General features: G+C 55.4%; 10 protein-coding genes and 1 non-coding gene across 11 annotated transcripts; 4 read left to right on the top strand and 7 right to left on the bottom strand.

Moving 5' to 3' along the window:
• Positions 1-313: 313 nt before the first annotated feature.
• On the bottom strand, positions 314-1,891 carry L226DRAFT_573190 (Indoleamine 2,3-dioxygenase; the record flags this gene model as incomplete). Its single annotated transcript, XM_067684806.1, has 2 exons — positions 314-1,519; positions 1,598-1,891. 2 exons carry the CDS (start codon positions 1,889-1,891, stop codon positions 314-316), a joined length of 1,500 nt encoding a protein of 499 aa, XP_067533021.1.
• Positions 1,892-3,228: 1,337 nt separating this feature from the next.
• L226DRAFT_573191 (uncharacterized protein) lies at positions 3,229-4,972 on the top strand (the record flags this gene model as incomplete). Its single annotated transcript, XM_067684807.1, has 4 exons — positions 3,229-3,342; positions 3,405-3,808; positions 3,857-4,088; positions 4,154-4,972. The coding sequence occupies 4 exons, from the start codon at positions 3,229-3,231 to the stop codon at positions 4,970-4,972; spliced, it is 1,569 nt and encodes a 522-aa protein (XP_067533022.1).
• Positions 4,973-7,998: 3,026 nt separating this feature from the next.
• L226DRAFT_490347 (uncharacterized protein) lies at positions 7,999-9,435 on the top strand. Its single transcript, XM_067677314.1, has 5 exons — positions 7,999-8,282; positions 8,342-8,359; positions 8,417-8,688; positions 8,747-9,034; positions 9,089-9,435. The coding sequence occupies exons 1-5, from the start codon at positions 8,133-8,135 to the stop codon at positions 9,102-9,104; spliced, it is 744 nt and encodes a 247-aa protein (XP_067533023.1). The 5' UTR covers positions 7,999-8,132; the 3' UTR covers positions 9,105-9,435.
• A 502-nt stretch (positions 9,436-9,937) lies between these two features.
• L226DRAFT_467126 (Clavaminate synthase-like protein) lies at positions 9,938-11,585 on the bottom strand (the record flags this gene model as incomplete). The annotated part of the gene is made up of 10 exons (XM_067676028.1): positions 9,938-10,050; positions 10,109-10,221; positions 10,285-10,347; positions 10,405-10,661; positions 10,722-10,829; positions 10,892-10,968; positions 11,020-11,072; positions 11,131-11,173; positions 11,224-11,455; positions 11,532-11,585. 10 exons carry the CDS (start codon positions 11,583-11,585, stop codon positions 9,938-9,940), a joined length of 1,113 nt encoding a protein of 370 aa, XP_067533024.1.
• A 1,005-nt stretch (positions 11,586-12,590) lies between these two features.
• L226DRAFT_554116 (MFS general substrate transporter) lies at positions 12,591-15,506 on the top strand (the record flags this gene model as incomplete). The annotated part of the gene is made up of 20 exons (XM_067682976.1): positions 12,591-12,643; positions 12,699-12,779; positions 13,075-13,146; positions 13,208-13,241; positions 13,302-13,395; positions 13,461-13,597; positions 13,712-13,760; positions 13,815-13,880; positions 13,931-14,046; positions 14,100-14,138; positions 14,268-14,308; positions 14,358-14,452; positions 14,506-14,570; positions 14,633-14,694; positions 14,760-14,781; positions 14,834-14,906; positions 14,967-15,030; positions 15,096-15,125; positions 15,177-15,223; positions 15,280-15,506. 20 exons carry the CDS (start codon positions 12,591-12,593, stop codon positions 15,504-15,506), a joined length of 1,467 nt encoding a protein of 488 aa, XP_067533025.1.
• Positions 15,507-15,559: 53 nt separating this feature from the next.
• On the bottom strand, positions 15,560-17,675 carry L226DRAFT_537256 (uncharacterized protein). The gene is made up of 8 exons (XM_067681291.1): positions 17,522-17,675; positions 17,287-17,425; positions 17,041-17,214; positions 16,763-16,987; positions 16,600-16,706; positions 16,314-16,540; positions 16,085-16,257; positions 15,560-16,023 (listed from the first exon to the last, which is right to left on the bottom strand). Exons 1-8 carry the CDS (start codon positions 17,666-17,668, stop codon positions 15,644-15,646), a joined length of 1,572 nt encoding a protein of 523 aa, XP_067533026.1. The 5' UTR covers positions 17,669-17,675; the 3' UTR covers positions 15,560-15,643.
• Positions 17,676-17,918: 243 nt separating this feature from the next.
• L226DRAFT_154873 (uncharacterized protein) lies at positions 17,919-19,996 on the bottom strand. Its single transcript, XM_067672473.1, has 13 exons — positions 19,706-19,996; positions 19,573-19,643; positions 19,326-19,512; positions 19,207-19,268; positions 19,048-19,148; positions 18,898-18,989; positions 18,836-18,846; positions 18,633-18,773; positions 18,543-18,558; positions 18,441-18,483; positions 18,367-18,378; positions 18,263-18,303; positions 17,919-18,201 (listed from the first exon to the last, which is right to left on the bottom strand). The coding sequence occupies exons 1-13, from the start codon at positions 19,780-19,782 to the stop codon at positions 17,994-17,996; spliced, it is 1,062 nt and encodes a 353-aa protein (XP_067533027.1). The 5' UTR covers positions 19,783-19,996; the 3' UTR covers positions 17,919-17,993.
• Positions 19,997-20,128: 132 nt separating this feature from the next.
• L226DRAFT_154846 (uncharacterized protein) lies at positions 20,129-22,475 on the bottom strand. Its single transcript, XM_067672472.1, has 13 exons — positions 22,059-22,475; positions 21,927-21,997; positions 21,671-21,857; positions 21,553-21,614; positions 21,394-21,494; positions 21,245-21,339; positions 21,181-21,191; positions 20,980-21,120; positions 20,909-20,924; positions 20,812-20,854; positions 20,647-20,687; positions 20,382-20,588; positions 20,129-20,334 (listed from the first exon to the last, which is right to left on the bottom strand). The coding sequence occupies exons 1-12, from the start codon at positions 22,106-22,108 to the stop codon at positions 20,396-20,398; spliced, it is 1,011 nt and encodes a 336-aa protein (XP_067533028.1). The 5' UTR covers positions 22,109-22,475; the 3' UTR covers positions 20,129-20,334; positions 20,382-20,395.
• A 78-nt stretch (positions 22,476-22,553) lies between these two features.
• On the bottom strand, positions 22,554-22,634 carry L226DRAFT_t184. The gene has a single exon. It is a non-coding gene; the product is annotated as a tRNA-Pro (tRNA).
• A 132-nt stretch (positions 22,635-22,766) lies between these two features.
• Positions 22,767-24,548, top strand: L226DRAFT_537258 (P-loop containing nucleoside triphosphate hydrolase protein). The gene is made up of 7 exons (XM_067681292.1): positions 22,767-23,281; positions 23,335-23,463; positions 23,524-23,749; positions 23,805-23,875; positions 23,939-24,151; positions 24,205-24,365; positions 24,424-24,548. The coding sequence occupies exons 1-6, from the start codon at positions 22,919-22,921 to the stop codon at positions 24,259-24,261; spliced, it is 1,059 nt and encodes a 352-aa protein (XP_067533029.1). The 5' UTR covers positions 22,767-22,918; the 3' UTR covers positions 24,262-24,365; positions 24,424-24,548.
• On the bottom strand, positions 24,242-26,272 carry L226DRAFT_537259 (TMS membrane protein/tumor differentially expressed protein). The gene is made up of 8 exons (XM_067681293.1): positions 26,155-26,272; positions 26,042-26,103; positions 25,856-25,987; positions 24,960-25,801; positions 24,807-24,906; positions 24,681-24,745; positions 24,475-24,627; positions 24,242-24,416 (listed from the first exon to the last, which is right to left on the bottom strand). Exons 1-8 carry the CDS (start codon positions 26,249-26,251, stop codon positions 24,401-24,403), a joined length of 1,467 nt encoding a protein of 488 aa, XP_067533030.1. The 5' UTR covers positions 26,252-26,272; the 3' UTR covers positions 24,242-24,400.
• Between the last annotated feature and the right edge of the window lie 25 nt (positions 26,273-26,297).

A 26,297-nucleotide genomic window follows, 5' to 3' on the forward strand; every position in this document is an offset into this window, starting at 1 on the left:
GTGGAAACAGTACTCATGCCGACTCAACCGTACTGGAGCAGCGAGCGAGCTGTCCGCTCATCTGCACCAAGTCTTAGTGAGGACGATGTCCATGGTTTTCAGGCCATCACAACCGGGTATACGCTCCTGCTACCGCGATCCAGAACTGAGAAGGCATCTGGTGAGCACTGATGATGGGCGCGAAACCGAAGCTTAAAATTGGATATCCTGCTACAACGAACATTACAGCAACACGGTCCGAATAATGATACAAGCCAATTAACACATCTACAACATCCATCTCACACGCACGTCGCGTTAAGAGAGCAACAAGCTACTGCGGCCGACCCAACAGCGCACCGGCAGTCTGGTCCCTAACGCCCTTCACGAACTGGAAGGCACTCGTACCTCCAGTACCCAAGGGCCCCTTGCCGTCCTTCTCAGACGTCGCCTGCTGCTGCTGATCCACGCGACGCGCAGGAATAACGATATACAGCGCGACGATCCGGACATGCTCGTCGCGGAACTCCTTCAGCGCAGTGACGGCGACGTCGTACGCCTCCCGCAACTCGACATTGTCCTCCTGCTGCTCGACGATCCGCCGGAGCGGCCGCGGGTTCGCCTGCAGGTGCCGGAGGAACGCACGGTGGTGCCGCGGCATGTACGACTGCATGCGCGTCAGGAACGGCACCTTCGGCTTCGGCGGAGCGGAGCTGAGGTTCGATGTCGCGGGCGGGACGGGTGTGGATGACGACGACGCCGCAGGTGCGTTGGTCGCGGTGGCTGACGGGGAAGGGCCGCCAGCGCTGTGCGAGTGGAAGTTGGAGTGCGAGTACTTGTCGACGCCGAGGAAGATGTCGAGCGCGTGGATGAGGGAGCTCTGCCCGGCACTCGGGCCTGAGAGCTCGGTGGGCTCCTGAAGAGTCGGGTCGAGCTCGATCCCGTCGAAGATCCACTTGCGCCCGGTGGTGTCAGAGTCTGCGCCCTTGAACCATGGGCGGATCTCGTTGTAGAAGATCGTGGGGTCGCAGCCGTCGCGAACGCTGGCGAGCAGCTGCTTCAGATCGTTGATGACACCCGCGAGGATGTGGAGGTAGTTCGTGATACGCCGGTGGGCAATCTGGTCTCCGACGAAGGCCTCGTCCATGATCGCCCGCATAACGGACAGTGCTTCAACGCCCCGAAGCTCGATACGCGCAGAGGAGAGGTAGAACTCCTCCTCATCGCGGGTGCCCGTGAAGAGCGTGAGGCAGCGAAGGTTGTGAAGCTCGGCCTTCGGCTGGAACAGGATGCGAGACGCTGGCGGGGTCTTGAACGCCCAGTTGTAGAGCACATCGTCCGAATACGTCAGGACAGGCGGCAGCTGCAATTGAGCGCACACCTGGAGGTGCGGTACGGTGATGGGTGGAGGGATGTGAATGTTACGGACGGTCGTCGGCGTAGTGTGCACGTAGAAATGCATCACCCACGCGAGGACATGGTGTGCGCGCCGCAGGAGGACTTCGGAAGACTTGAGATCGTCAATGGGCAGAATCGGAAGCTACAAAGGCACAGAAGGGCAAAGCATCCGCGTCAGCCTTCGTGTTCGCATGGAGAACGTGATAGCGTCTATGCTTACCTCACGGACCGAATTACGCCATCGTTCCGACTTCTCCTGCTCAGCAGGCGACAAGGCTGGCTTGTCAGCAAGCTGGAGCTTGCTCTGGATCGCATCCTCGAGCGCGGCCTCCCATGGCTCCCATGCGGGGGGCAGACGAGCGAGCGGGGGCTGAGGAGGCATGAATCCAGTGCGAGTGTCGACGTCGAAATCATGCGCGGCGAGCGTCGAGGTGTCGGGCGTGCCTGCTATTGCGGGAACGAAGACATCCGGCCGCTGTAGGTTGAGGAAATGGTTTTGCGGAAGTTGGTCCATTTTGAGTCACGGAAGACGGGTAGAGCGGAAGCAAGAGAGAGCTGGACAAGGCAGGGAGATGCTCGCTGAATCAATCAGGTGGGAGGGAGGAGGAGGAGGGCTAGGGGCTAAGCCCGGATCTTATGAGCACGAGCCGAAGCGGGATGACTGAGGGTGATGGTAAGCGGTGGTGGTGGGTGGGTATGGTCCGATGTGGGAGTCCAGACGGACGGCGGGCCATTTTGTAAGGCGGGAGAGGATGCCGACTCCGGAGATGGTCGCGATGTGGGTATGCCTTGACGCGCAGATGTTCTGACATTTTCTGCCATCTAGATCCAGGGGCCTGGACATGGCGGATCATCTCTCAATCGGGCCCCATCCCGCCTCCCGCCTCCAACAGGCGCTCGTTCTATCCCGCACCTTCCCCGCAATCGCACCATGTACGTACCCAACGAAGCATGGCTTCCGGAGAGTGAAAATACACTGGCGGCTGGAGTCATTCGTAAGTTCGGTCTCGCACCTCGGGCCCGAACATAATTGGTGTGACGTACCTGAATCATAATGCTCGTTCAATTGCAGCCCTGAGAGACAGACGATTACCTCACACAATTTATCCCCTCTACCTACAGGATCATGGCGCCGGGTTGGAAGAGCCATCGTCATGGGGATCATAGCGCATAGGTCTTACTGTCACGGAGCGCAAGATGGAATGTGTTGCGATTTTTGTATTACGGAACAACTGCAAGGCGTCCTGCGAGAGAGCTGCGACGACATCAGTAAAGATGACACATATGCCAGACTATATGCGTGAACGGCGAGTACCTTGTGGCATGCAGACACTTGGATACTCGCTGGAGATGGCGGTCGACCATAGCGAGTGGACGAAACCTGGGCGGGTGGAAAGGAGGGGGAGAGTGTTCCTCGAGATCTGCGGGTAGCACGAATTGAAGCCGGGAGGATATATTCGTTCAATCGAGGTCTCCGCAGGAGGAGGATCCCTCCGTGACAGAGGAGCCTTTCAGGGAGCACCAGACTTGGCACCTACGTTCTGAGAAAGCTTTTGCATTGGCAATGCAGGGAGAGACATGATGCATGAAGGCGGAAGTGGACCCTCGGTCGTATAAGTCACTGTGGCAGTGGCAGGTAGGAAGAAGGAAAAAGGGCCTGCAGGGATTAGAACCCGGGACCGGTGGGATTTCTCCCGGAGTCCGGGTTCGGAAGTTTCCGGCCCCCCCTAAGTGAAGTTGGCACGGTGCTTGCCTTCTCCCAGTTATTGGGCCTTCCGCCCGTCAATAGGCCCGTCAATCGTCTGCCTAGAGGCGACAAGCCTTCTCGTACCCAGCTGCGATTGTACCGCGATGCCGATGCCTGACACGCACTCCTCTGTCTGTGACTTTGTACACCTTCCGGATGAGCTTCACGTCCGGATCTTACTTGAGCTCGATATCGACGACTTGGTGACATGCTACAAGGTGAACCGCCAATTCATCCTCATAGTACCGATTGACGTACTGAACTTGCGTCGCAACCACAGATCTGCCGTGTACTGAGGAACGCAATGGAGGATTCACTTCAGCTGCGCTACAGAATGGCTCTAGCCAGAGCAGGTCTTGAGGATGGTCCTTCCCCGGGACGGTCTCTCATCGAACGCGCTCAGATCCTCGCAAAATACGGACCCAACCGATCAGAGAGTATCCCTTGCTATCGCTTCGACAAACAGTGCTACTTCGTCTTTCGCGATGTCATTGGAGGTGCCTTGGTCTATGTCGTCGACTATTCGGTTCTTGAAGTGCACGAACCTGCTTGTATCCTCACGGACGTTGCCGAGAAGACTTGGCGCATCAATTTGGCGCATTCCGTTGGGAGCTGGGAGCGTATCCTCCGCATCGCAATAAGTATAGACAAAGATCTCCTGGCGCTCACAACTAGGATAGAAGGGTAAGCCATCCTTGACACGTGCCATCATTCACTCATCGTGGTGCGCAGGATCCACAAATGCTACTTCATCTCGCTCTCACATGGCGGCCTGTATCCGTCAGCTGCACACAATCCTCTCATCCCCGCTGCAGCACGCACGTCACCGTTACAGAACACAATTGAAATCGTCGGTGACCTGATCGGGTGGTCGTTTGACGGAGTGCAAGGCGCTCACATGCATGTGTATAATTGGATAACCGGCCAGCTCTTATGGTATGACAAGCCAACGACCGAAGTGCGAGTGAGTATATGCACAAATATTTTGGCGGAAGAACGTTCCAACTGACACTGGTTACTTCCTTCCAGATGTACAAGATGGTGCATATTCTAAAGTCCTCGCATGCCATCAAGATCGTACATACCGGCATCTCCGTTTCCACGCTAGCTTCTGGCGCGCCTGGGCCTACAAGCGGAACGCTCGCAAAGGACGTTTGTTGTCTGCAGCTGCCTCCCTTGGCGGAGGGATTGTTAGTAGACCACGTCAGGAGCTACTGCCAGCGGCCACCGCTCCATCGCGAGGCTTCGTTCAACTACGACCCTGATCTCACCGTTTTGGTGTTATACCTCCATGTGAACGGGCCCTTCCGACACTCTACAGTCATCATAGTCATCCCTCTCTGGACGATTCTCAAAACAATCGAGCGCATTAGCCGCAGTGCATCTCCGCCTACTACGTCGGCCTCGCCACTACTTGTGCCATGGGACGCCTGGGGGGCTGACGGAGCAAGGATCATCCTCCTCCCATCTGTAGATCGCTATTCCCCCGACATCGTCTCGGTGTCAGGGTCGCGCGTCGCGCTCACGTTCTCGAAGCGGCGGATTCCGGGCCTGCGGCAGGGAGAACACTGCGAGGTGATCATCTTCGACGTCCATCGGAGGCTTGAAGACTCAGACCACGGACGCTCGAGTGCTGGTCAGGTATTCGGCCCTTCAGATACTGCCTGGGTCTCCGACTTTTACCTGGGCGCGGATACCACGATTTTCCGGGACCCTGTGCATACTCGGATGCCGTACCGTGCCTGGAGGGGAAAGTTCTCCCCACGAGAGCTCCTTCGCACAGACGCGGGAATTGACGTCCGTCTCATCCACGATGGGATCGTGAACGTTTGGGGGCCCGAGAGCTGAACGTTGGACGCTAGACTCTTCCCCTCTTCATGTTCGTCTCCTCTCACCGGCAGTCCCAGCGCCTCGCGACTAGACTGACCAACCGTCGACCACGCTGGCACACCTCTCCCATTTCGCTTCGGTTCATCGACAACTTCTCACTCCCTATTCCCTCCATCAGTACTAGTTCGTCTAAAACGGTTTCGGTCGCATCGGCAGCCTCCTGACAGGCAGCATGAGCAAGACGGAGACCTCCGACTTGGACGTCACCTCCGCCGCGCCTATGTTCTAGTTCTGGTCCTGCGTCAAGAAGTACTTCCCTCACGCCGATCTCTACCCCACCGTCTTTGACTAGGCTCTACGGTCGTTCAGGTTCATCTTGTTCTTGTCCCCTTATACTGTTAAAGCGCATCGCCCCTTTTCGACGATTCAGCCTGTGGACTCGTGGACTTCAAGGATGTCGTTGCGCCGGTTCGTCCGGTCTCGTTGACTTGCCTACTCTTTTCGTGCCCTCAGGATGCCCGCGATGCCTTAGGTCTAGGTCTTGACAGCACGCCGCTGGATTCTCAGACACCCTCACTGGATTGTTGGACAACGTCGCTCACTGTTTACAGACGTGGCTGCATCGTTCTACTGTCTACTATAGCTTCTGTTCATCGGACACTCGTATTCAAGTACGCTCTCCGCTTGTACTTTGGCCTCCCTCATATAATACTGGCTCGCCCTTGTATTGTTCCAGCACCCTTTCCACTCCCTTGTACGCCCGTGGAGGACGTGCCGGTTGCTCTTGTCGCGGTCGGTCTCCAGGAGGACGTGGCGACAGGTCAGGTGCCGCTCCCGCCGCCCTCGGTGAAATAAAGCCCCATGGTACCCTGGACGTCGGGGAGATAGGCAGGCCTCAAGCGGGAGTTAAGGGACCGCGAACGTCGACTGTGTCGTCTAATTCAGAAACCGAGGGGAGGAGGGCGCTACTAGCTGAGCGCTTGTAGACCGACTCCTCGCGATACTCGACCTTGACGTCGTCGATGCTGAAACGGGCGAGAAGCTAGATCATGCCGTTGGCCGAATTGAAGGCGTCTTCGGCCTGGAGCGAGTCGGGACTCACACCCACCCACACGACGAGCGGCCCGGCGATCATGTTGTCGTTGCCTTCGTCAGTGAAGATGCGGATGACGTCTAAGCCACACGCCGGCCGTGCAGTAGATTCCGGATCTGTGGTCTCACCTAGTCCCAGACGGTATTGATCGCGGTGCCGAAGACCCTATGAGGTTCCCTAAGCATGCTGTACCCCCGAGTCCTGTTAGCCCAATCGACGGCCTCTTTAATGAGTCGGTTCGGTATACCAGCTTCGGAGGGTTCGGCGAGACGCCGGCACAGTAGAACGTTTGCTCGAGCTTGGACTGGGGAGGCTGAGAGTCGGAGGAAACACTCATCATGGAACTCTCCACTTGCGAATGAGCAGAAAATTAGGCCAATCGGGAACCTTATACGAATGAGAGATGACTTGCCCGTCGAAGAGCTTACAGATGGTGGTGCAAGTCCACAGGACAGGAGACGGGAGACCTAGTGCGGCGCGGGATGTACTCGAGTACTACATTGTCCGTAGCCGTCTCGGTCACCTCTCGGTCACGCCTGGCCAGCCTGTTTGGTCAAGCGTGCCAGCTCGCGTGGGCGGACGCGCGCTCGGTACTGCATGCTCGAAGTTGCCGTATGTAGATCGAGCACTAACGTTACTCCGACAGCAGCTACAGGGCGGAGCAGACCGAGAGAGCAGGGGCAAAGGCGGCAAGGTCTACATGCTGGCGCGATCAGCGATGGTGTAAATGCGGTTATAGTGCAATGATATGCCATCTGTTCAGAGTCTTCGCAACTTGTTAGGGCCCAGAAGAGGAACGACTCCGAAGCGATCCATCAAGTCAGCCCTAGTCAACCTGAGACCGATGGGGCGACGCTCATCCGAGGACGTTCATTCTGACTCGACGTGTCCGGACACGAGGGTCCTAGAAGAATGATGGTCATATGGTGAAACGTCGCATCCATCGGGGAACGGAGCGTACGCACCTCATGGCATGCCACCAGTGGCACAGGTGCGAGCCTGAACCGTAACTCCTGCAGCTGAATGCGTAATGGGGGACAAAGGACGATGCCTCGAGTCTCGGACATCCGTCAACATGTGGTGAAGTTTTCATTGAAGATCACGGCAGGGCAGATGGAAGACGGGGCGCGGCGGTGCCGCCCATTTTGCAGGCTCTCAGGCTAGCGCCACCGAGAGGAGATGGGAGATGTCTCCTATCGACGCCGAGGTGGCACTGCAGCTGTTCAGTCGTCCACACAACAGATCGCATGTGGAGATCAGGCATCTGTGGCCTGATGGGTGGCATCTCGAGTCTTGTTCGGTCAAACCGCGTCCTAGAAGCGAGGCCGGTAGTGCCTGGAAGCTTGTCCCGAGTGGCACACCTGATGCCGCCGGCAGTGAACGTGGACTTTTGTGGGCGCACTTTAGACGAGAACGTGTACATGGAACATGGCATCCGCGATCGAAGGTAGGGCCAGGAGAATGGACTTGGAGTCGAGGCAATGCCGAGGAATGATGTGTGTAATCGGCTTGCGAAGATTGCGCGGAGGAAGCACAGTTTGCACTTCGCACTCCGTCCCGGAAACCTCTGGAGAAGTGAAGACGACTGACCCGCGGAGCTTAATTAACGAGCTTCAGAACGGGGTAGGACTTCTGGAAAACGGACGGTTGCCAGCGACAGAGACAAGACAAAAACGCGGGCGACTGATGCTTTTTGTTAGACAAGACTCAGACATATGCACGCTGTTCGCCAGCTTTTTGTGTAGCTGGCGGAGTGCGGGATATTGGATTCTCGAAGGCGAGACAAGACAATAGCGGACGGGGTGAGACGGAGCGAGGCTCGACGCGTGAGCAGCAGAGACAAAAAGACAAGACCGCATCGGCAATCGCCCGTGCCGTATATGGCATCTGGGTGGCGCGCACTCGTCCGAAATCACAATTGGCCACAAGCGCTGCGACTTTGCTCAGGTCCCCATTCCACATACCCCAGCCCGCACACCATGCTCGATCGTATAAGAACGCACCCAGCAATGGGTCCGAGTCACCACGACTCACCGCAGATTCGTTTCACCCTCCCAGATCACCCTAGTCTTCTTCGAGATCGACATGGCCGCTGTCTACGCCCAGCCCGCTGCCGCCAACTACTTCACCGCCCCTGCCCATGCAGCCCCGAAACAGCGGGGATACCGCGTATGCGACCATTGCGGCGCCGTCGAGCAGCCGCACTTGGCCAAATTTAGACTCTGTGGTGGCTGCGTACGTCTCACCTGCCCTCCTCGCTCGACCTTTCTTCTGACCGCCTGCCTCCTATCTAGATGACCACCCAGTACTGTGTGAGTGACCCATGGCTTCAAGTATTCGATAGTTCAGTTTACTTACCTCCTGCTCAGTCCCCAGATTGCCAGAAGGCGCACTGGTCGAGACACAAGGCCATCTGCCAACATACCGCCTCTCAGATCTCGTCTGCGAAGCAGCCTGGACCCGGCATGATGGATGAGGGGCTCGTTAAGAACCTCCGCAAGTTCGTCTCCGCACACGCCTCCCTTCTTGGCTGGGCCGGCTTCCAGGCCCTTCAGCTGAAGCGCGTCCCCTCCAACATCCGCCAAAACGCTCTCCTCGTCGAGCTCAGCTACCGTCCCTCATCACCGGACTCCCTCCGCAGGTGGGTGTCCTCGCGAACCTTGTACCCTGGGCGCAGCGGCTGACGTCACCCTCTCCAGATTTGCGATCAAGTCTACACACATCGTCCCCCGGACGTACGTGACCGACAACGACCCGCTCGTCGGCGCGGACATCCACCGCCGCGAGGACCGCTGCCGCAAGAGCGGAGGCATCGGCTGCGCTGTCATCCTCATCCAGTGCGGGGAAATCAGCCAGGTGATGCCGGTCGAGGTCGACTCGCCCTCGCGCATCTCGTGGGACACCCGCGACGACTGGTGCGACGTGCTGCGGCACTTTGTCGACTCGGGCCGCACGGACTTCAAGCCCATATCCACCACGTCTAGGGGGTGAGCATTCTCCCTAATTCCCTACTGAAATGCCTGCTGACATACCTCCTCTAGCATCGTCTACGGATGAACCCTCCCCTGACCTTGCCGGCCTTCTCGTAGTGCCTGGTGGACACTCCTGACTCTTCGCTACGCTTCGCGCTCCTTGCTCTCCTGCTCGCTCCAGGTCGAGCTCCCGATCTGACTGGACCCAGCTCCATGACACCTCTCTTCTCCCCGCTCTTCTGCGCGCCTGCTTCTCCCGGTTGCTTTCGTCTGTTCGTTCCCCGGTTATTCGCGCTGTCCATAGTCTCTTCGCTGCCGCTTCGTTCCACGCATGCCTAAGTTATCACCCGCATCTTCAACGTCCCGTTCCTGTACTACTCCGTGTACTACACTGTACCTATATGATGACTCGCAGTAATGACATTCTGGATAAAGTCCAACCGCACACTTGATGTCCGGGAGGGACTAGGACATCGCGAGGATCAACGCGAGAAAGTCTTCAACTCTGCTCGCTCTTCAAGCTGATCACAGACAGCTCGATTTCATGGATCAGAACTTTGTTCTATCACATTGCTCAGTCAGGTTACAAGTAAACTAGAGGAGGTGGACGCAGGTAGTGGAATCTCGGGGATGAGCGGATCTCCGATCCGCCCACCCGATTGTCACGATCACGTGATCTGTTTTCGCGGCGTCAGAGACGCGTCGCTCCGCTCGCCAGGGATTTTCCTTGCCGACTCACATACTTGGAGATATACTTCGAATGACTTGTTCAAATGGAGTCTACATAGTTGGGTGGTCTGAGCCGATGATATGAGACTGCTCTGGCAGTCGCAAGGATGGTTCCAATCCTCAGTGTTCGCATGTACCTATGTATACACTTTTGCTTTCAAACACGATACACTACTACATGACCCCAGTTCAATCGTAGACCTTCTCGCGGAACCCAGGGAGGATCTGGGCAGTCTTGTGGCTGACGTCCCCGCGGGCGACGTTCTTCGTCCTCTGCCACTTCTGCTTCGCGAAAGTCCACTCTGTCGGACACATTGTTAACGCGAAGACGTCAAGAGATATAGAACGAGCGGGTCTTACCTTCCATCGTCGGGACGGGGTTCCCAGACTTCTCGAATTCGTTCTGAGTGTATCCTTCACGCTGGAGCAGGGGGGACTCTGCCACTGTGGCGAGCTTGACGTCGTTGTTGGGACTGTCGGGGCGCAGCGTGAGTCAGCATTGCTCATTCAACATCCACGCGCGCAGGGCAACGTACCGCGAGAAGTAGAGGATCCCAAGACGGTCAACGTGTTCCTGATCCTTCGGAGGCGCAGCAACCCTTCAAAGCACAAACGTGAGCGGATGGACCCCGGGGCCGAGCATATAGACTACACACCTGTGAATGGTGCTCTTGACGTATCCACCCGTCAAGAACGACAGCGCGTCGCACGCGTTGACGGTGAGCGTGCCGTCCTGGGGCTTCACCCACTTCCACTCGCCCGTCTTGGGGAGCTTGATCTGGAGCGCGGCCACCGGCTGGCGGAAGAGCAGCGTCCAGGAGCCGAGGTCGGTATGTCCGCCGCCCCAGAGGCGACCAAGCTTCTCGTTCTCCTCGGGAGTGTACTTCGAGTACTTCATGTAGCGGAAGTGATCCTATTAAGGAGGCGTCTGGTTTAGAACGGACGAATCGTTACATGGGAAGGAAAGACATACCTCGCTCTTGCGTTCATAGCAATGGATGTTGGTGAAGTAGTCCTCGGGGAGCTCGAGAGCGATGGCGAGCAAGATGTGAAGGGGGTCGAGGACTTCCTTGTGCAACGACTAGGAAGCGAATAATAGGTCGATCAAATTTGCACGTGCAGAGCATGGCGAATCTCGCTTACCACAGCGAACTCCTTGATCTCGTCAAGGTGGTTTTGGATGACGTCAGGGTGATTGTGAGTGAAGAATCCGTCAAACTCTGTCCATGGCGGTCAGAGATGTGTTTGGGCGACAAATCGAGGCTACTCACTCGGGATGTTGTAGATCTCAGTGTGGTCCCTCAACCCACTCGCAGGGTCCAGACTGCAGGCGCAACGGACGATGAACAAAGTGCATAGCGGGACAGCCTAGATATACTCACATACGGCGGCCGGCGGGGACGTACCCGTTGAATGCGCCGTTGTCTGCGACAGATATGAGCACGACGATACAGGTGTAACAACGACGGACGTACCCAGACCATCCGGCACATACTTCAGCTTCTCCTCGAGGGGCAGCTCGTAGAACTGCTTGCCGAGCGAGAACTGGCGGTTGACGCGCTCTTGCGTGATGTTGAAGTTCTTCACGTAGAAGAACCCGTAGTCGCGCACGGCCTTGATAAGCTCATCGGCGAGCTCCTTCTTGCCCTCTGGCGTCCCGTACTTGCTGAAGTCGAGCGTCACCAGGTCCGCCCAGTCAAGGTTTTCCTGCCGCACGGGAAGCGCCGTCGGTCAGCCTATAAGCGGACGGCGGGTGAGGACGATCGGACCAAGAGGGACGAACCTTAGTCTCCTGGACATAGTTGTACTGGCCGAGCTCGGGAACTGGGACGGGCATGATGAATTGATGTCGCGTGTCAATGGGTGGCGGGGTGTAGAGCTTAGAGGCTCGCAAGCACCTCTTTTCAATGCTCCCATCCGCAATCTCGAAGCCTCGGCCAGTGCTGACTGACTGGCCTTGAGAACGTCAGGATGGGAAATCGTCACCTCATCTGCCAGGGCCATGGTGTGAAGCCCCACAAAGGGGAAGAATGGGCCTTGTGACCATCGCCGTTGGAGAGCGTCTCAGCAGGTCAGGCAGATAAGGAGCCGCACTTGGTATCTAATGTGCGACCACCGGATGTTCACCCTCCTGTATCCACCATTCCCATCACACTGGCCGTGTTGGCTCAACGATGAGGGCCGCAGGAATTTCCGCCCGGAGTGCTATGTCAGACCCTGCTGTGCGATAAGTGAGGTGCCCAGACTCGAAGAGCAATACTCCGAAATATACGTACCACTACAGCCTGCGATGGTGCAAGCGCATCAGGCGTGCCTACCCTCAGTTTTGCACGGGAGTCAGTGATGGGAGTGCGAAAGAAGGTTAGTGAATAGACAGGCGCCTGTGTGCACAGCTGTTCGAGTTCAGGCGCTTCGTTCGTAAACCTCGCTCCGTTGTTCGCCACGTCGCGCAAGAGTCTCGAGTGTGATTACATTGCTCAACGAATAGCTACTACGAGTTCAATTGCTCGAATTATGGAATAACGCGAAGAACTTCAAGACCATGGGACGAACGGTCAAAGTTTAGCTCAAGCTCGAGGTGATGCTTCTGTATTGTGCGATCTTGCGTGCTACGGCCTGAATGTCTCTCATCACCGCTAGCCGCAGTCGCTGCCAATCCACCCTGCCGTAACATCTCTATCTACGGCTGGTCTCTTCATGACGGGTGTCATGCTCGCGATACCACCCGAGTGCCTGACGAATGGTGCTGAGCTGGTGGCCCCGTAGCGGCAGTATAAGTTATCCTTCTGCGAGGAATGGTAACGGTAGGGTCACGTCCCGTGAACTCCTACCTCTCCTCGACATGAGCCCTTCGAAGACGCACGTCTCATTGCGTCCGTGGACCAGCTACCTGTGGTAAGACCCTCCCTTCTGATCTGTTCCCGGTCCCCTGTGCTCACCCGCCTCGAAGGGACACGTGGGACAAGCCCGAGGCAGAGCGACGGTTCCTTTTCAAGCTGGACGCGTGTCTCCTTACATACGCGGCTCTGTCGTACTTCAGCAAATGAGTACCCTTCTTCGCATCATTCATATTCTCGTGGCTGATGGCTTGACCCTCACGTATCTTGACCAACAGAACATCACCGTAAGTCGTGCTCTCTGCCGTCCCGTCGGATCAAGACTGACTCGTATATATCCAGAATGCGTATGTTTCTGGCATGCAAGAAGAGTACGTCGCATATGGCTCCACTCAATCCATCCACTGATGTCGTGATACCTTCAGCTTAGGATTGTGAGCAACAACGGTTCGTGCGAGCTCACATGTGAGCACTCATAGCTATCCGCAGGCACGGAAATCAGCTGAACTATATCACGACTGCTTGGACGTGCGGCTATGTCATTGGTCAAATCCCTTCGAAGTAAGTGTCGGTATTCTAGCAACTGATAGCATGAAGCTCCGGCCTGACGGTGAACCCACAGCATGCTCATCACGAGGATACGTCCGTCTATCTGGGTGAGACTCCGCATTGCGCTACGTTATGTGCGTCCAGGGCCTCACTAAGATGTCCCATAGATCCCGGCTATGGAAGTGATATGGAGCGTCCTCACCATGGTCCTCGCGAGCGCAAAGAACTTCGAGACCCTCGTAGCGGTCAGGTTCTTGGTTGGTACGTGTCTTTTGTGGCGCAGAAAACTCTATTCGCTGATAGGTGCTTCTGCTCCGTTTCCGTAGGTCTTGCGGAGTCGACATTTTACCCAGCCATCCAGTATGTCATTGGCAGCTGGTATAAGGGCGACGAGCTCGGCAAACGTGCCTGCATCTTTCACGTATGTCTAGTGCTGTCATGTCTCTCAGTAGGGCTTGCTGACGTCACGCCTCAGACGGCGAGTGCTCTAGGTCCGATGTTCAGCGGCTTCTTGCAGACGGTGCGTCAATGATATTGTCTCTGCGACTGTTTTTGTTGGGCTGACGGACGTTCCCAGGGGGCATATAACGGGTTGAATGGCGTGCATGGCCTGGCTGGATGGAAGTGTAAGTTATTCAGAGTGAATCCCATGTCTTGATGCTGATCTATACGTCACTCAGGGCTCTTCATCATTGACGGTATCATCACGATTCCGATAGCTCTACTCGGCTTCGTGATTATGCCCGGTACGGGCACTATACTTGCCATGTGGTACTCTTTGCTGACACCGATGCAGACCTTCCCTCGACCACTCGTCCATCGATCTTCTATACTCAAGAGCAGATAGACATCGGCAAGCGGAGGATGGAAGAGATAGGCAGGAAGCCCCCTGCAGCTTTCACCCGCAAGAAGGTGCGCTAGTTGGTCGATGGTTGTGTCAGTGCTTGTACCGACTCTACCTGTAGATTCTCGGATTCTTCACCACCTGGCATATCTACACGCTTGTTCCGCGTGAGTCATTCCGTCCCATATATGAATGTAGCCGGAACTGACGTCAGATATGCCAGTTTACATTCTGGTGGGTAGACTGTAGTATCGTCTCAAGGGTGCATTTACACTGACACTTCTACCAGTTCAACAATGGCGGAGGCCCTGCTAATTCCATGATCTTCTGGTAAGTGTACTCAGACCTAGAGATTACGTCCGCTCACAACGGGACGCAGGCTCAAGAGTTTCAATACTCCCGGTCATCAAGTCTTCACCGTGGGTCAGATCAACACCTACCCACTGGGAATTCAGGCTGTCCAGGTCGTAACGAGTACGTGACGCGCCTGCAACGAATTCCCTCCTCAGTCTCACCGTCGCCTCCAGCATTATCGTATGCCTGGTGGTCGGACATCGTGAGGGCGCGGTGGCCGCCTATGCTATTCGCTGGGGTGAGTACTCGTCACTTCATCTATGGCGTACAATTTTCTCATTAACCATGCTGCGTTGGAAGACGTGGAGCATGATCACCTGCATTGTTCTCGCTTCGACGCCGCTTTATACGCATATAACCAGGTATGTTGGACCGTTCGTACGGGGCGGTCTCCAACGGTACTGACCATGGCTGGCTACGTCGTTAGACGATGGGTCTTCTACTACTTCGTAGGTCTTCTCTTCGCTTGTAATGAGTATCATTTTTTCTGATCACCCGCAGACCGGGGTGCAAAGTGGTCTCTCCGGCCTCATCCTGGCTTGGGCAAACGAACTGAACGGCCATGACAACGAGAGTACGTCGCTCGTCTCTCTCCCGACTATGAGAGCGGTCACTGACTTTGTCCTGATGACAGAACGCTCCTTCATTGTCGCCAGTTGCAACATGTGGGCATACGTCATGCAAGCGTGGCTCCCTATGTACGTGGTAGCCGCAATGACTTTGATTGGCACTTCCCTCTGATATTGGGATGCACTATTGCCAGCGTCATCTTCCCCCAGGTGGAACAACCACGGTATGTTCATGCAAACATTCCGAAATCACGATCGCTGATCATTCTTCACAGCGTACTCAAGGGTAACATCACGACGGCGTGCATCAACTTTGGCATGAGTGCGCTCGCCCGCTATCCCTGTCGGTTTCTCCCGTACTGACTGTCTGCCGTTCAGTGTCCTTTGCCATGCTCACTCTGTACCTCTCTCGGCGAGACCAACGCCTCGCAGCGAAGCGGAGAGCAAGCACCGCTCCGAGCGAAGTCTCGGAGGACATCGCCCTCGAAGATGAAAGCGATGCGGACTCCAAGAAGAGCAAGGCGGCGGAGGTCACGGAGGTTACTAATGACATCCCGGTTCCGGTCCTTGCCTCCGAGTATCGCTGTGCGACTACGTCTGTGTAACAAACGTGGTCCGCTTTCACCTCGTGTATTGCATGATGAAGCACTGCAGTTGCCTCATGGTCTGCTGGGTCCTCGAACGATCGAATAACAATCAGGGATATATATGTGGACATCGAAACATGGACGAACGCGCGACATCACGTCCTACGCCTCAAGATCACCAGCTTCTCGCTCCTCACCATCTCCAGCACATGCATGAGCCCTTTCAGACCTTCGAACGCACCATCCTGGAACGTGCTCTTCAGATCAAGGTTCAACTTCCACCCATCGAAACCGTCCACAATCGCTAACGGCGCCCAGGCGCTGGCCGCAGATGAGGTTATTGAGGCTGTCTCGGCGATGAGGTGCGTGATCTCTGGGGAGCGAGTGAGGGCATCGAACGACAGGTTCTCGGTCTTGTCGTATACCCAGTTTGTGGGATGTGTTCCGTTCAGGACCGGGTAAAATGGAGGCGCATGGCTATGGAGGAACAGCGACGCGCCCGTTTGGGCGGCGAGGTTCGAGATGTGGACGTGCACTATCGGATGACATTGGTCAGTCAGCCCAGTGCTTGCTGAGGGGGAAGGGAAGACTAGTACCATTCTCCTCCGACTCGTAGAGATGGTTGAACGCGTACAGGGCAGTACCGCCTGGGTAGTTCGCGAACGACGACCGCGCAAACAGAAATGTCGCGACGCAGTTGGCTGCGAGCATAGCGACAACCGCAAGGAAGGACAAGCGACCCATCAAAGTGCCCTTTCTTCTACCGGTCCTGCACACTCAAGATGGGAACGAGGGTATACGAAGATTGCAACTGGATGCACTCACAACCACGCAGCGCCGCGCGCCGCAGCGATGTTGAACGCGGGGACAACATAGATCACAAAGCGCCATTCCTTGTGCGCAAGTCCGCTGATGATGCCTATAAAGGCGAGGTATGGCAATAGCAGGGAGCGGATCCGCGAGTCTAGCAGGCAGCCGAGAGCCGAGAGTGGCATCGACGATAGTAGGAGCTTTGGGAGGAACGAGGTGAAGTATGCGTGGGGCGGGGAAGTCTATCGGCGTGCTGGGGAGTCAGCTGCAGGATTAGCGAGATTGTTTACAAAGAACGCACACCCCATTCAGAGCTCTTGCCCTGCAACACGTTGAAGTAGATCCCGTACAGTTCCGGCCACAGAGGCCACTGTTGCCAAAAGTAGGAGTCCACCATAACAGTCAGAACTGCAGGACAATCAGCAAGCTACATACGTGATCACAGGATGTAAAGATCAACCGACCAGCAGATAATACGCCATACAACAGTCCGACTTTGACGACGTCGTACAAGGTCGTATACCGCAGGATCATGGCCTGCAGCACAAATGGTCCAAGAAGGAGAAGGAGCTCAGAGCGGAAGACGACAGTGGCAAATGTCAGCAACGCGATAGCCCAATGGACACTGGACTTTGACGGGCGAGTCGAGTTCGACGCGCGATCAACAAGGAGATAGAGGGCGATGTTCGCTACGAACAAAAGAAAGTGAGACATGACACACACATCTTGCAATCGCACGTACCAGGAAGGAGCGCGAACATGTTGGGGAGTGTTCTTCCCATCCAGAACAGCAGGTGAAATTGGGTGCATGTCAGGAGGACGAACATCACCGCGGTCGGCCTCCCGAAACGCCTCGAGACCGCGCGGCGAAGAAGGCAGAGTCCAACAGCATTCGCACTTGCAAGCACCATTCGCACTACATGAGACTCCTTGAACACACAGACCGCAGAGCGTGACGAGGAAGAAGAGGCGAAGGACGCGAACTCACCAATGACCTGTAAATCGAACTTGTCCGAAAATATCCCCAACCACGACCCCATCCGTACGCACACTTGCGTCGCCCACGCCAGCACGACACTGCCCACAAACGTCCTAGGAACGGCCCCGGGAAAGGTGAAGTGGTCATACTGCTCCAGCGGCGCGAAGAAGACGGTGCGAATCCAGCGGAAGACAACCAGCGATCAGGGTTGGGCTCTCGCACGCACGGAGAACGCTGAGCGCACTTTGTGGAGGTTCTCGCGACCGATGCCATACATGAGCACGTCGTGCGTCGCGTGCAGGTTGAAGCTCTCTTCGACCTTTGTGTAAGGCGCGAGGGAGACGTAGCTCAGGCCCGCGAGGAGCAGTATCAGGTCCAAAGCGGCGCTCATGCTGCGAAGTTCCGTGTATTCTGAGGCGAGGCAATCAACAAGACATGGGACTAGATGCAGAAGAGCAAGCAAGATGTGTAGGTGGACACCAGCGATGGGCGGAGTGGTCAAGTTGTAGCAGTTAGCTCGTGCTGGCAAGAAGTCAACGTTAACGTTCATTACTTACTCGTACTTACCGGTACTTACCCATGCTTACTGCACTACTTACTCGACTACTATCGACTTCGTCGCGAGTATAGAATGCACGCTCACTCGCTTTACTAGGTGGGTCGTCCAGTGCGGTTCTGACTGCTACTTGTACTACTACTTACATGTGATCATCGCGTTAAGGGTCACACAGGATCCCTCTCATGTCCTCCTCCAGCTCGATGTCTCCACCGATCGCCTCTGGGTCCGAGCCTAAGCGTCGAGTCTCTACGGGCATAACTGGTGCAAATGCGACTGTCACGAAGCTCGAGTTTTGACCCTCTTCACAACCATGCCCGAGTTTACGCAGATCGAGGATGAACCGAGTTGTAAGTATGGGTATAAGGCTTGAAGTCCGAGGCCCTCCGTGTGAGTCTCAATGGGCGAATCGCGAGTGCGAACACTTACGTTCGGGCGACGTCGGTGTTGACTTGCCATGCGTCGAATAGCTGGGGGAACCGAGCAGGAATGTGGTCAGTGCTGGCCTCATAGAGCTGTTCGCATGGACGTACAGGGTTGTTAATCTGGGTCGCATTGGTCAGCAGGTGGAGCAGCCGATAAGTAGCAAGGAAGTGAGGCTACATACCGTGGACGATACAATGTTCAGTATCGCAAGTATGAGTAGCACGCTGATAAAGGGCGACAAGAATATACTCAGTCACATCCCACTGAGAATCTCCATGCGCACCAGAAGTATAGGCTCCCTGTACATGCGGAACGTTCAGCCTACGTCGATCGAGTTCACTCTCCCACAAGCCGGATGATGGGAAGTACGTACCATCACGAAGTAGCAACGATGACAGCACCGCAGGGAGTCCTGCTCTCTGTTGCGCCTTGTATACACTGAAGGTCTTCGCAGCAGTCAATCCCAGGCAGAGAGACTCGTATGCAATGCTGATGACGGACACGGAGAGTGGTACTGGACATGGCGAATTATCGTCAGCGGATGCATGCACAGAGCAATTCTGAGCAGATACCCACGATCTCGAGTCCTACGTTGAATTAAGGTCACGGCTCATCAGAAGAACGGAGCGATAACATACCAGAGCACTGCCAGGGAACTCGAATCCAGGTAGGAAATGCAAGGAGGGAAGGGCCAGGGAGCGGGCATGATGCCGAATGACCATGACGCTAACTGAGAAGATGGCGTCAGAATAAACAAGTCTTCATACAAAAGTCACGAGAAGCCGTACCTGTGTGATCGAAGACGGACTCAGCGTTCCAAGGACAAACATGACAACTCCCAAGAACCAGCTGCGCTCATACATCGCAAAAATCCTCGTGGCGACGAACGCTGCGCCCCCATCGTTAGTCGGCAGCGGCCCCACGAAATCGACAGGCCATAAATTCACCTGAAATGACGGCAAAGTTGAGGATGTTCAGGACAGTAAGAAAACCGAGGAGCCCCCGGCAGCTACGTTGCAGCTTCAGCATGATGACGGTCGTAGCATGAACTTCAGTCGGCACTTACGACTGCACAGTGAGATGTGGACCCGTTCCTTTCGTGAAGTGCAGATCATGGACCATCACAAAGACGTATTGCGTTAAAAACCCGTATCGAATCAATAAGTAGAACACGCTCGCAAGATTCGTTGGAGCACCCCAAATCAGGCGGACCTCAGTCGGGAGCAGGAGGATGTAGTCGTAGAACAGAAGGGCTTCCCGAGTGAATAGTTAGTTATTCCTAGTATCGTCGTACCATGTTGAGGAGTACTCACTTGACATTGACGTTGAAACGTACGTGTTTGCGTACATACCCTCCACAGCAGTGGGGTCCTCAACCTCACTACTAAGGAGAATTGTGTAGGCATCAGCAGCGCGAGACGCGTCTCGCAAAAAGGAACAACTCACATCCAGCTGGGAGTCCCATTGTTCATGGTGTACAACCCTCCTCTCTCCCCGAAGTGATAAGATATATCATCAGACATCCGGGAGCTTGTGCTGTGCGGCTGTGGCGGGCCTTCCGTGGAGCCGGCGAGAAGAAAGCACTTGCCACTCGCGAGCGGTCCGAACAATGATTTAGTGGCATTCGGCGGTAGTACGCAGCCGCCATAGCTGATCCTTGCCCCTTACGGTGATCAAGCTATGACGCGTGTTACGTCTGCAGGTCAATTGCGATCGTCAGCTCACGGTGAGGCTGAGTATCCGACGCACGGCGGAGTATAATGCTCACCGACTCGGAGGCCGTGTAGCTCGGACCTCATTGCCTGCCAGAGGCTATTGACCAAGGTCAAAGACAAATGAGTGGGAGTGCCACGTACGTTGGCGCAGGACCGGAGTCGCTACCGCGACTCCAGAGCGGGCGCGGAGCCTGGTGGTGGTCGGCGAGCATGACGCTGCTATCTGGGTGGAGTCCAAGTCTTGTATCCCCTGGCAAAGCGCAGCGAAGTTCGATTGTCGTCCGTCTCTACACTGGACGCCTTTTCGAGCGCGGGCGAGCACACTGCCGCCGGAACCGCACAATCCCCTTAGGCTACGCACTTTCGGTTGTTCAACTTTCTTCCTGCGGTCTGTAGTAATTCCGGACCTATTTCAATATGCTCAAACGCACTCTTCTAACTCGATCTCCCCAGACCCACTTGTCCCCTCGAGATCCGAGCCTGAACACCGATTCTGAATGTGCGTGACTTCAGCAAATGCTATCGTCACCAAGGTTGGAGCTTGCATCTCTTCTGAATGAAGCGCAAGCCGGCGGAGACCCGCAATGAAGCGGGTAGTAAGGATAGGGATAAGGCTATGCAGGATCCCGCATGAGATAGGTGCTCAGACTGATAAGAATTCAGGAGACTCACGTTCGGGCGACGTCTGTGTTAACTTGCCATGCGTCAAAGAGCTGGGAGGAAGAGGGAGAACAAGGTGAATATCTCTTTTCGAACAAAGATACGGTGAGCGTACTGGGTTGTGTATCTTAGACATGGATCAGAACAGTTTAACGGTTATGAACTGTGAATCCATACCAAGCACGATACGATGTTCAATATCGCAAGTATAAGCAGGACGCTAGACAGGTAAAGATGTTCACATGAGTCATACGAAAACCGAAATAGCGCACACCTGAAGTAGAGGCATCCTACACGGCAACTGTTCAGACTGTGAATCATCTAGAGGCAAGGAATGGGACGAACCGTCACGAAGCAGCAAGGATGTTAGGGTTGTAGGGATACCTGTTTCTCGCTGGACCATGTATAACCTGAAGGTCTTCGCGGCCGTCAACCCTAAGCAGAATGATTCATATGCGATGCTTATGGCTGATACTGCGAGCGGCACTGGTAATGGTGAGCTATGCAGGGCGTCATGAGACGGGGGGATTGGAGCAGGATACGTACAGTTGCGCGTCCTATAGTGAGACGTAAATTTCGGAAACATCGGAAGAGTAGAGCGATGACGTACGAGAGCGCTACTATGGGGCTGGAGTCTGGGACGTAAGACAGACAAGGAGGAAATGGCCAGGGAGCGGGGATGACACCGAAGGCGAATGCCGTCAACTGTGTACTATGTGATGAGCACAAATCCCGAATAGTTGTTTGCGTGAGCCGCACCATCGTGATCGAAGAAGGGCTGACGACTCCAAGGACGAAGGTGAAGATCCCTATAAACCAATTACGCTCCCACATCGCGAATAGCCTTGTAGCGATGAACGCTGCGCACACCGGTTATTCGAGTCCTGCGGCACTGTAACTAGGGGCATGCGGGCTTACCTGAGATGACGGCGAAGTTGAGCATATTGAGGATCGTCAGGAAGCCAAGTAGTTCCCGGCAGCTATACTGTAGTCACAATGGTTGTCGCAGCATGGATTGCGTGCAGTGGTTACTCACGACTGTGCTGTGAGATTTGGACCTTCTCCTTGTGTGAAGTGCATATTGTGAACCATCGAAAGAAGATATTGCGCGAGAAATCCGTAACGTATCCATAAGTAAGCCACGCTTGCGAGGTTTGTTGGGGGACTCCAGATGGTGCGGATCTCAGTCGGCAGCATAAGGAGATAATCATAGAAAAAAAGAGCTTCACGAGCCGTCGCAGTCAGTAGTCGTACGGATGTCTACTTCAGGGACAGATGAAGACGGTACGTACTTGACATTGACACCCCAACAGCTGTGTTCGTCAACATAGCCTGCATGGAAGCAGGATCTTCAGCTATGTCACTGGAGAATGCAGGATCCCATCAGTAATGCAGGACATGTATGACGACGGTGAGAGACTCACATCCACGTCGGGATCTCATCGTTCATGGCGTGAGTTTGCAGACCCCGCATCTAGGAGTCGTGTCCTTTTTTATATGCAATACACAGTGAGTTTACGGTGTATGGCGGTGAAGAACTTATCATGCCACCAGTGGAGTCGATGAGCAGAAAGGCATGACTAGCGGGCGGTTTGAGGATTGATATAGTCACTTCTTGCGGTACGCAGCTACGGTAGCTGAGCCTTTTCCACTGGCACCACTGCCAGGCAACGGCCACATGTTGCCCTTCCTTTTCTACGCATGCCGAGTGTGAACGTGGAGTACAGAGCTTCAGATCCAGAGTAATTCTGGCTTGCACCGTGTGGTGCCATTCAAGGAGCACTAGCCTTGAAAGCTACGTTCCGAGCAACTTCCAACAACAAGGATAACGGCATGTGGGGAGAGGCAGAAGTTGAAGTCGTGGCCTCCAGTGCTTACAGTGGCGGAAATTGTAGGTAAATATTAATAGAAGGGAAAAAGGGCCTGGCCGGGAATTGAACCCGGGACCTCCTCCAAACGGCTTACCCTAAGAAGGAATCATACTACTAGACCACCAGGCCGTTGGAACCTAACACTGACATTGTTATAGATCCAGATACTTACTGACCGTGTGGTCTTCAACAAGTTCGTCACCACCTTCATCATGCATGGCATATGTCTTGCAGGACTCTGAACGTTATTCTTCACTTTGACACTGACTGCAAGCTCGTCGAAACTTACCTAGCCTCTGTTATGCCACGGTCAAGCTGCAGGAAAGTACTTATCCGGCGGCAAACGGGCGCGGGAATGGACATGAGACATCTTGTCCGCAACCACTGCCGTGCACGGACTATGGTCTAGCACAATGCGCATCCAACAACTCGTCCCCCCACTCAGCGCCGACTTGGCCCAAGCCCTCCAAGAAATTGGCATCAAGACAGACACGGACCTCCTGCTTGCCCACGATCCTCTGACCATCTTCGCGAAGCTCCCAACAGGACATGGCGTCACCCTGCGCCAGTTCCGCGACGCACTTGCGCAGGTCGCAGAGCTGGCATCCGCCCCTGTGGCGTACGGGGACAAGCTCTTCGAACAGGAGATGAAGCGGCAAGAAGACATCTATGTAGAGGACATGCTCCTGGGCGTCCCCGAGGTGGATGCGCTCCTTGGGGGCTTCAACCCTCCTCGAGTGATCGAGCTCTCAGGAGATGCGGGCTCGGGAAAGACGGTAGGCCATGCTTTGTAATGAAGAGGGGCCATGATCTGACGATTGCATCGTAGGCACTCGCGTTGCAAGTGGCACTCCGCCACCTCACCCGAACTGCGAACTCCAGCGTTCTCTGGATCGACACCGGGGGAGAATTCTCCCCCGAGCGTGTCGCCCTCCTTGTGGAGAAGCTCGAAGGACCCGTGAGTGACGATGTGCACTGCTCCCCGTTGTCTTGGTTGGTTGATGTGTCCTCCTGGCAGTACTCCACCACCGCGCTGGAGCGGCTGCAGGTCTCACTCGCGTTCGACATCGAAGCCGCACACGAGGTGCTCGAGGCCGTCCGGCAAGCTCTCTCCGCAGCGGCTGACTCGGACGCGGCAGGAGAAGTGTACGACAGCGCGAGTGCGTCGCCGGTCACTCGGTGTATAGTCGTGGACAGCATCACGTCGCTGCTGGGACCGATGCTGAGCGCGACGTCGTCTCAAGGCGAGCTTTCTCTAGAACTCGATGTTTCGGAGAGCTCACCCTGCGAATCGAACAGGACATGCGATTATGACAACTTTCATGCGCCAACTACGCGCCTTCGCGGACTCGTTCTCTCTGACCATTCTTGTGAGCCGCCCCCTCAATTGACTCATTGACGGGCACTCATGACTATGGTGAAACCGCCTTCAGGTCATCAACACGTCTACGAAAGTAGGACCCCGCAACACATATGTTGCCAACCCGGAGGCCGTCTTCGAAACGGGACGCAAACCAGGTCTCGGACCGTCGTTTACGTTCATGACGGACGCGACGCTGTGGCTGACGCGGCGGTCGCGCGACGAGCAGGAAGGAGATGCGGACTCGACAGTGCACACCGCTGAGGTGTTCCGCTCCAGAATCACAGTACGCCTGCACCCCTTCCTCCTCTTCGAAGACAACGCTGACAGTCTTGGTAGCGTTCGAAGACCTGGGCGCCGTTCAGAATAAGGAACGGGCTCCTGGTGAGCGCATGAGCATCTTGCACCAGCCAATGTTGGACACCTCAATGTGCACCTATGTTACATCCGTCAACCGTCCATGAGATTCCGCTCGATGCAATCATAATCGTACAGTACAAGTATGTCATATATCGTCCGTGGGTAGATAATGAGCTCAATAATCACCAAACCTAATAGGCACGTGCATCAGTGTCATACAGGACCACGCAAGGCGAAGTCGGAACGTACCTGTCAGGCATGACAACCGGGGCGAGCAAGCTCCAGATGTACAGGAGCATGCAGATCCAGCTCGACACGACGCGCATCCACATCGCTACCTCCGAGCGGCCGATGTAGACGTCTGCGTCGTGGTTCGGGTTCGAGTCTGGCTTGATCACGTTCCTGGAGCGCCTGGTGAGCTGACCGCGCAGACAATCAGGAGCGGAGGCACGTACCAGTCAGTCAGGAGCATCGCAACATACATCGCGCCGATGGCGAAGATGACATGGAACCAGGCATACTGGAGTACATGATATTAGCGTATGCACCATGGGCAGCCTACGAGGAGGAGCATCACGTACGTTGTACCGGGTTCCGGAACGCTCATCGTCTCGGGCGTCTCCGGCAACCTCGTCCTCATCTTCGTCTTGTTCCTCGTCGAGTGCAGAAGCAGGAATGGCACTGAATATGAGATCGCTCAGTAAACAGCCCAGCAAGTAAGACGCGTGACGCACCCAGCCTCAACCGCAGCAAGAAGCGCCTGGTACCGCGGAGTCTCCGTCCTCCCGGGCTGCGTGTTGACTACGCCGAGCTCTGCGTGATGCTCGCCGTCAGGGAGCTGGATTGCGCCCTTCCTGTCCTTGCCGACGAGAGCCCGACTCTGCGTGGCAGCTCTGCTGGTGGAGTACGCAATCGCAAGGAAGGTGAACACGGCGCCGAGGACGAGAGTCGTGTACTGCGTGCCAGAGCCGCGGCGCAGCGGGTTGCAGGAATTGTGGTCGTGGTTGCCGACGGCGGACATGATGAGATACGTGCAGTACACGGCGACCATGCTTGACTGCGCGAGTCCGGAGCGCGGGTTGTACTCCTGCACGGTCGGGTGAACGCACATGATGGTGATGAGGACGCAGAGGGCAAGGTTGAACGAGATGAAGAAGCGGTTGAGCGTACATCCGTCTCCGGCAAAGAATGCGTACAGAACGCCTGTGAGCGCGATGGTGCCTATGTACATGCCTGCCGTGGAACCGATGAGGATCCATTGCCAGAGGTTCGAGTTGGAGTTCTCCCAGTTCTCGAGGCAGGTCTCAGACCAGGTGTGTGCGAAGTCAACGAGGAGGACGAGCCCGAGTAGGATGAAGATGGAGGCACCGATCATGGCGACGTAGTTGCCCCAGAACATGAAGAAGCCGTTCGGGATGAAGAAAGAGACGACGACAAGGACGAGCCATAGGAGAACCTTTGGACCCCACCATCCGTTCTGGATGGCGGCACGCTTGTCCTTGGTGTCTTGTACGCCGATGAGGGATGAACCGACAAGGAGGTGGAAGAGGGAGAGAGCGAAACAGATCCGGTGAACCTGATGACGAGGTCACGGCCTGGTTTTGGACCAGTATGAACTCGAACAACTCACAGCAAGAACCCCATAACACTTGTCTCCCTCGCAATCCATCTTCAGGTATCCATGGCTTAATTTCTCTATTTGTTCGATAATGAGAGGTGACTTCATGAGCCATGCGAGCATGGAGTTTAGACAGAAGATCATCTGCGGGAACAATTGTCAGCTTCGTGCACAAAAATGCTTCATTTCGTTGCTCACAGCAAAACCAACACGAGTAGCGATGGAGGAGTTGCAATTACATGACTTGCAGAACATCGAGGCTGAGGCTGGGTAAGTTTCGTCTCGAGCCGCAAAAGTGCTTGGCAACTCACCAGCTGTCGACGTGAAGCAAAATGCCAGCCCTGCAAGACATGACGATGCAACGGTTCCAAAGACACCAGCTAGGGGAAAAGAGAGTAGAATACCCATCGTGGGCGGGGATAATTGATGAGGGTTTTGAACAAGGATACATATC

The sequence above is a fragment of the Lentinus tigrinus genome, assembly GCF_003813185.1.
Source record: "Lentinus tigrinus ALCF2SS1-7 unplaced genomic scaffold L226scaffold_23, whole genome shotgun sequence".
In the NCBI taxonomy this organism is placed as follows: domain Eukaryota; kingdom Fungi; phylum Basidiomycota; class Agaricomycetes; order Polyporales; family Polyporaceae; genus Lentinus; species Lentinus tigrinus.

What these genes read in the sequence shown, in the direction of transcription:
- L226DRAFT_154873 (XM_067672473.1), bottom strand. Translation starts at nt 19,782, where the DNA reads ATGTCTGATGATATATCTTATCACTTCGGGGAGAGAGGAGGGTTGTAC. An exon ending in CGTTTCAACGTCAATGTCAA is followed by an intron (nt 19,513 to 19,572) that starts GTGAGTACTCCT and finishes TCACTCGGGAAG; the next exon opens with CCCTTCTGTTCTACGACTAC. An exon ending in GTCCGTCTTCGATCACACAG is followed by an intron (nt 18,990 to 19,047) that starts GTACGGCTTCTC and finishes CCATCTTCTCAG; the next exon opens with TTAGCGTCATGGTCATTCGG.
- L226DRAFT_537256 (XM_067681291.1), bottom strand. Translation starts at nt 17,668, where the DNA reads ATGAGCGCCGCTTTGGACCTGATACTGCTCCTCGCGGGCCTGAGCTAC. An exon ending in CATGTTCGCGCTCCTTCCTG is followed by an intron (nt 16,988 to 17,040) that starts GTACGTGCGATT and finishes TTTTGTTCGTAG; the next exon opens with CGAACATCGCCCTCTATCTC. An exon ending in GTATGGCGTATTATCTGCTG is followed by an intron (nt 16,707 to 16,762) that starts GTCGGTTGATCT and finishes ATTGTCCTGCAG; the next exon opens with TTCTGACTGTTATGGTGGAC.
- L226DRAFT_537259 (XM_067681293.1), bottom strand. Translation starts at nt 26,251, where the DNA reads ATGGGTATTCTACTCTCTTTTCCCCTAGCTGGTGTCTTTGGAACCGTT. An exon ending in AGTGTTATGGGGTTCTTGCT is followed by an intron (nt 25,802 to 25,855) that starts GTGAGTTGTTCG and finishes CCTCGTCATCAG; the next exon opens with GTTCACCGGATCTGTTTCGC. An exon ending in CTTGCTGCGGTTGAGGCTGG is followed by an intron (nt 24,907 to 24,959) that starts GTGCGTCACGCG and finishes TCTCATATTCAG; the next exon opens with TGCCATTCCTGCTTCTGCAC.
- L226DRAFT_537258 (XM_067681292.1), top strand. Translation starts at nt 22,919, where the DNA reads ATGCGCATCCAACAACTCGTCCCCCCACTCAGCGCCGACTTGGCCCAA. An exon ending in TGGAGAAGCTCGAAGGACCC is followed by an intron (nt 23,464 to 23,523) that starts GTGAGTGACGAT and finishes TCCTCCTGGCAG; the next exon opens with TACTCCACCACCGCGCTGGA. An exon ending in GAGCGCGACGTCGTCTCAAG is followed by an intron (nt 23,750 to 23,804) that starts GCGAGCTTTCTC and finishes CGAATCGAACAG; the next exon opens with GACATGCGATTATGACAACT.
- L226DRAFT_490347 (XM_067677314.1), top strand. Translation starts at nt 8,133, where the DNA reads ATGGCCGCTGTCTACGCCCAGCCCGCTGCCGCCAACTACTTCACCGCC. An exon ending in TCACCGGACTCCCTCCGCAG is followed by an intron (nt 8,689 to 8,746) that starts GTGGGTGTCCTC and finishes CACCCTCTCCAG; the next exon opens with ATTTGCGATCAAGTCTACAC.
- L226DRAFT_154846 (XM_067672472.1), bottom strand. Translation starts at nt 22,108, where the DNA reads ATGCGGGGTCTGCAAACTCACGCCATGAACGATGAGATCCCGACGTGG. An exon ending in GCCCTTCTTCGATCACGATG is followed by an intron (nt 21,340 to 21,393) that starts GTGCGGCTCACG and finishes CATAGTACACAG; the next exon opens with TTGACGGCATTCGCCTTCGG. An exon ending in TGAACATCGTATCGTGCTTG is followed by an intron (nt 20,688 to 20,811) that starts GTATGGATTCAC and finishes TCTTCCTCCCAG; the next exon opens with CTCTTTGACGCATGGCAAGT.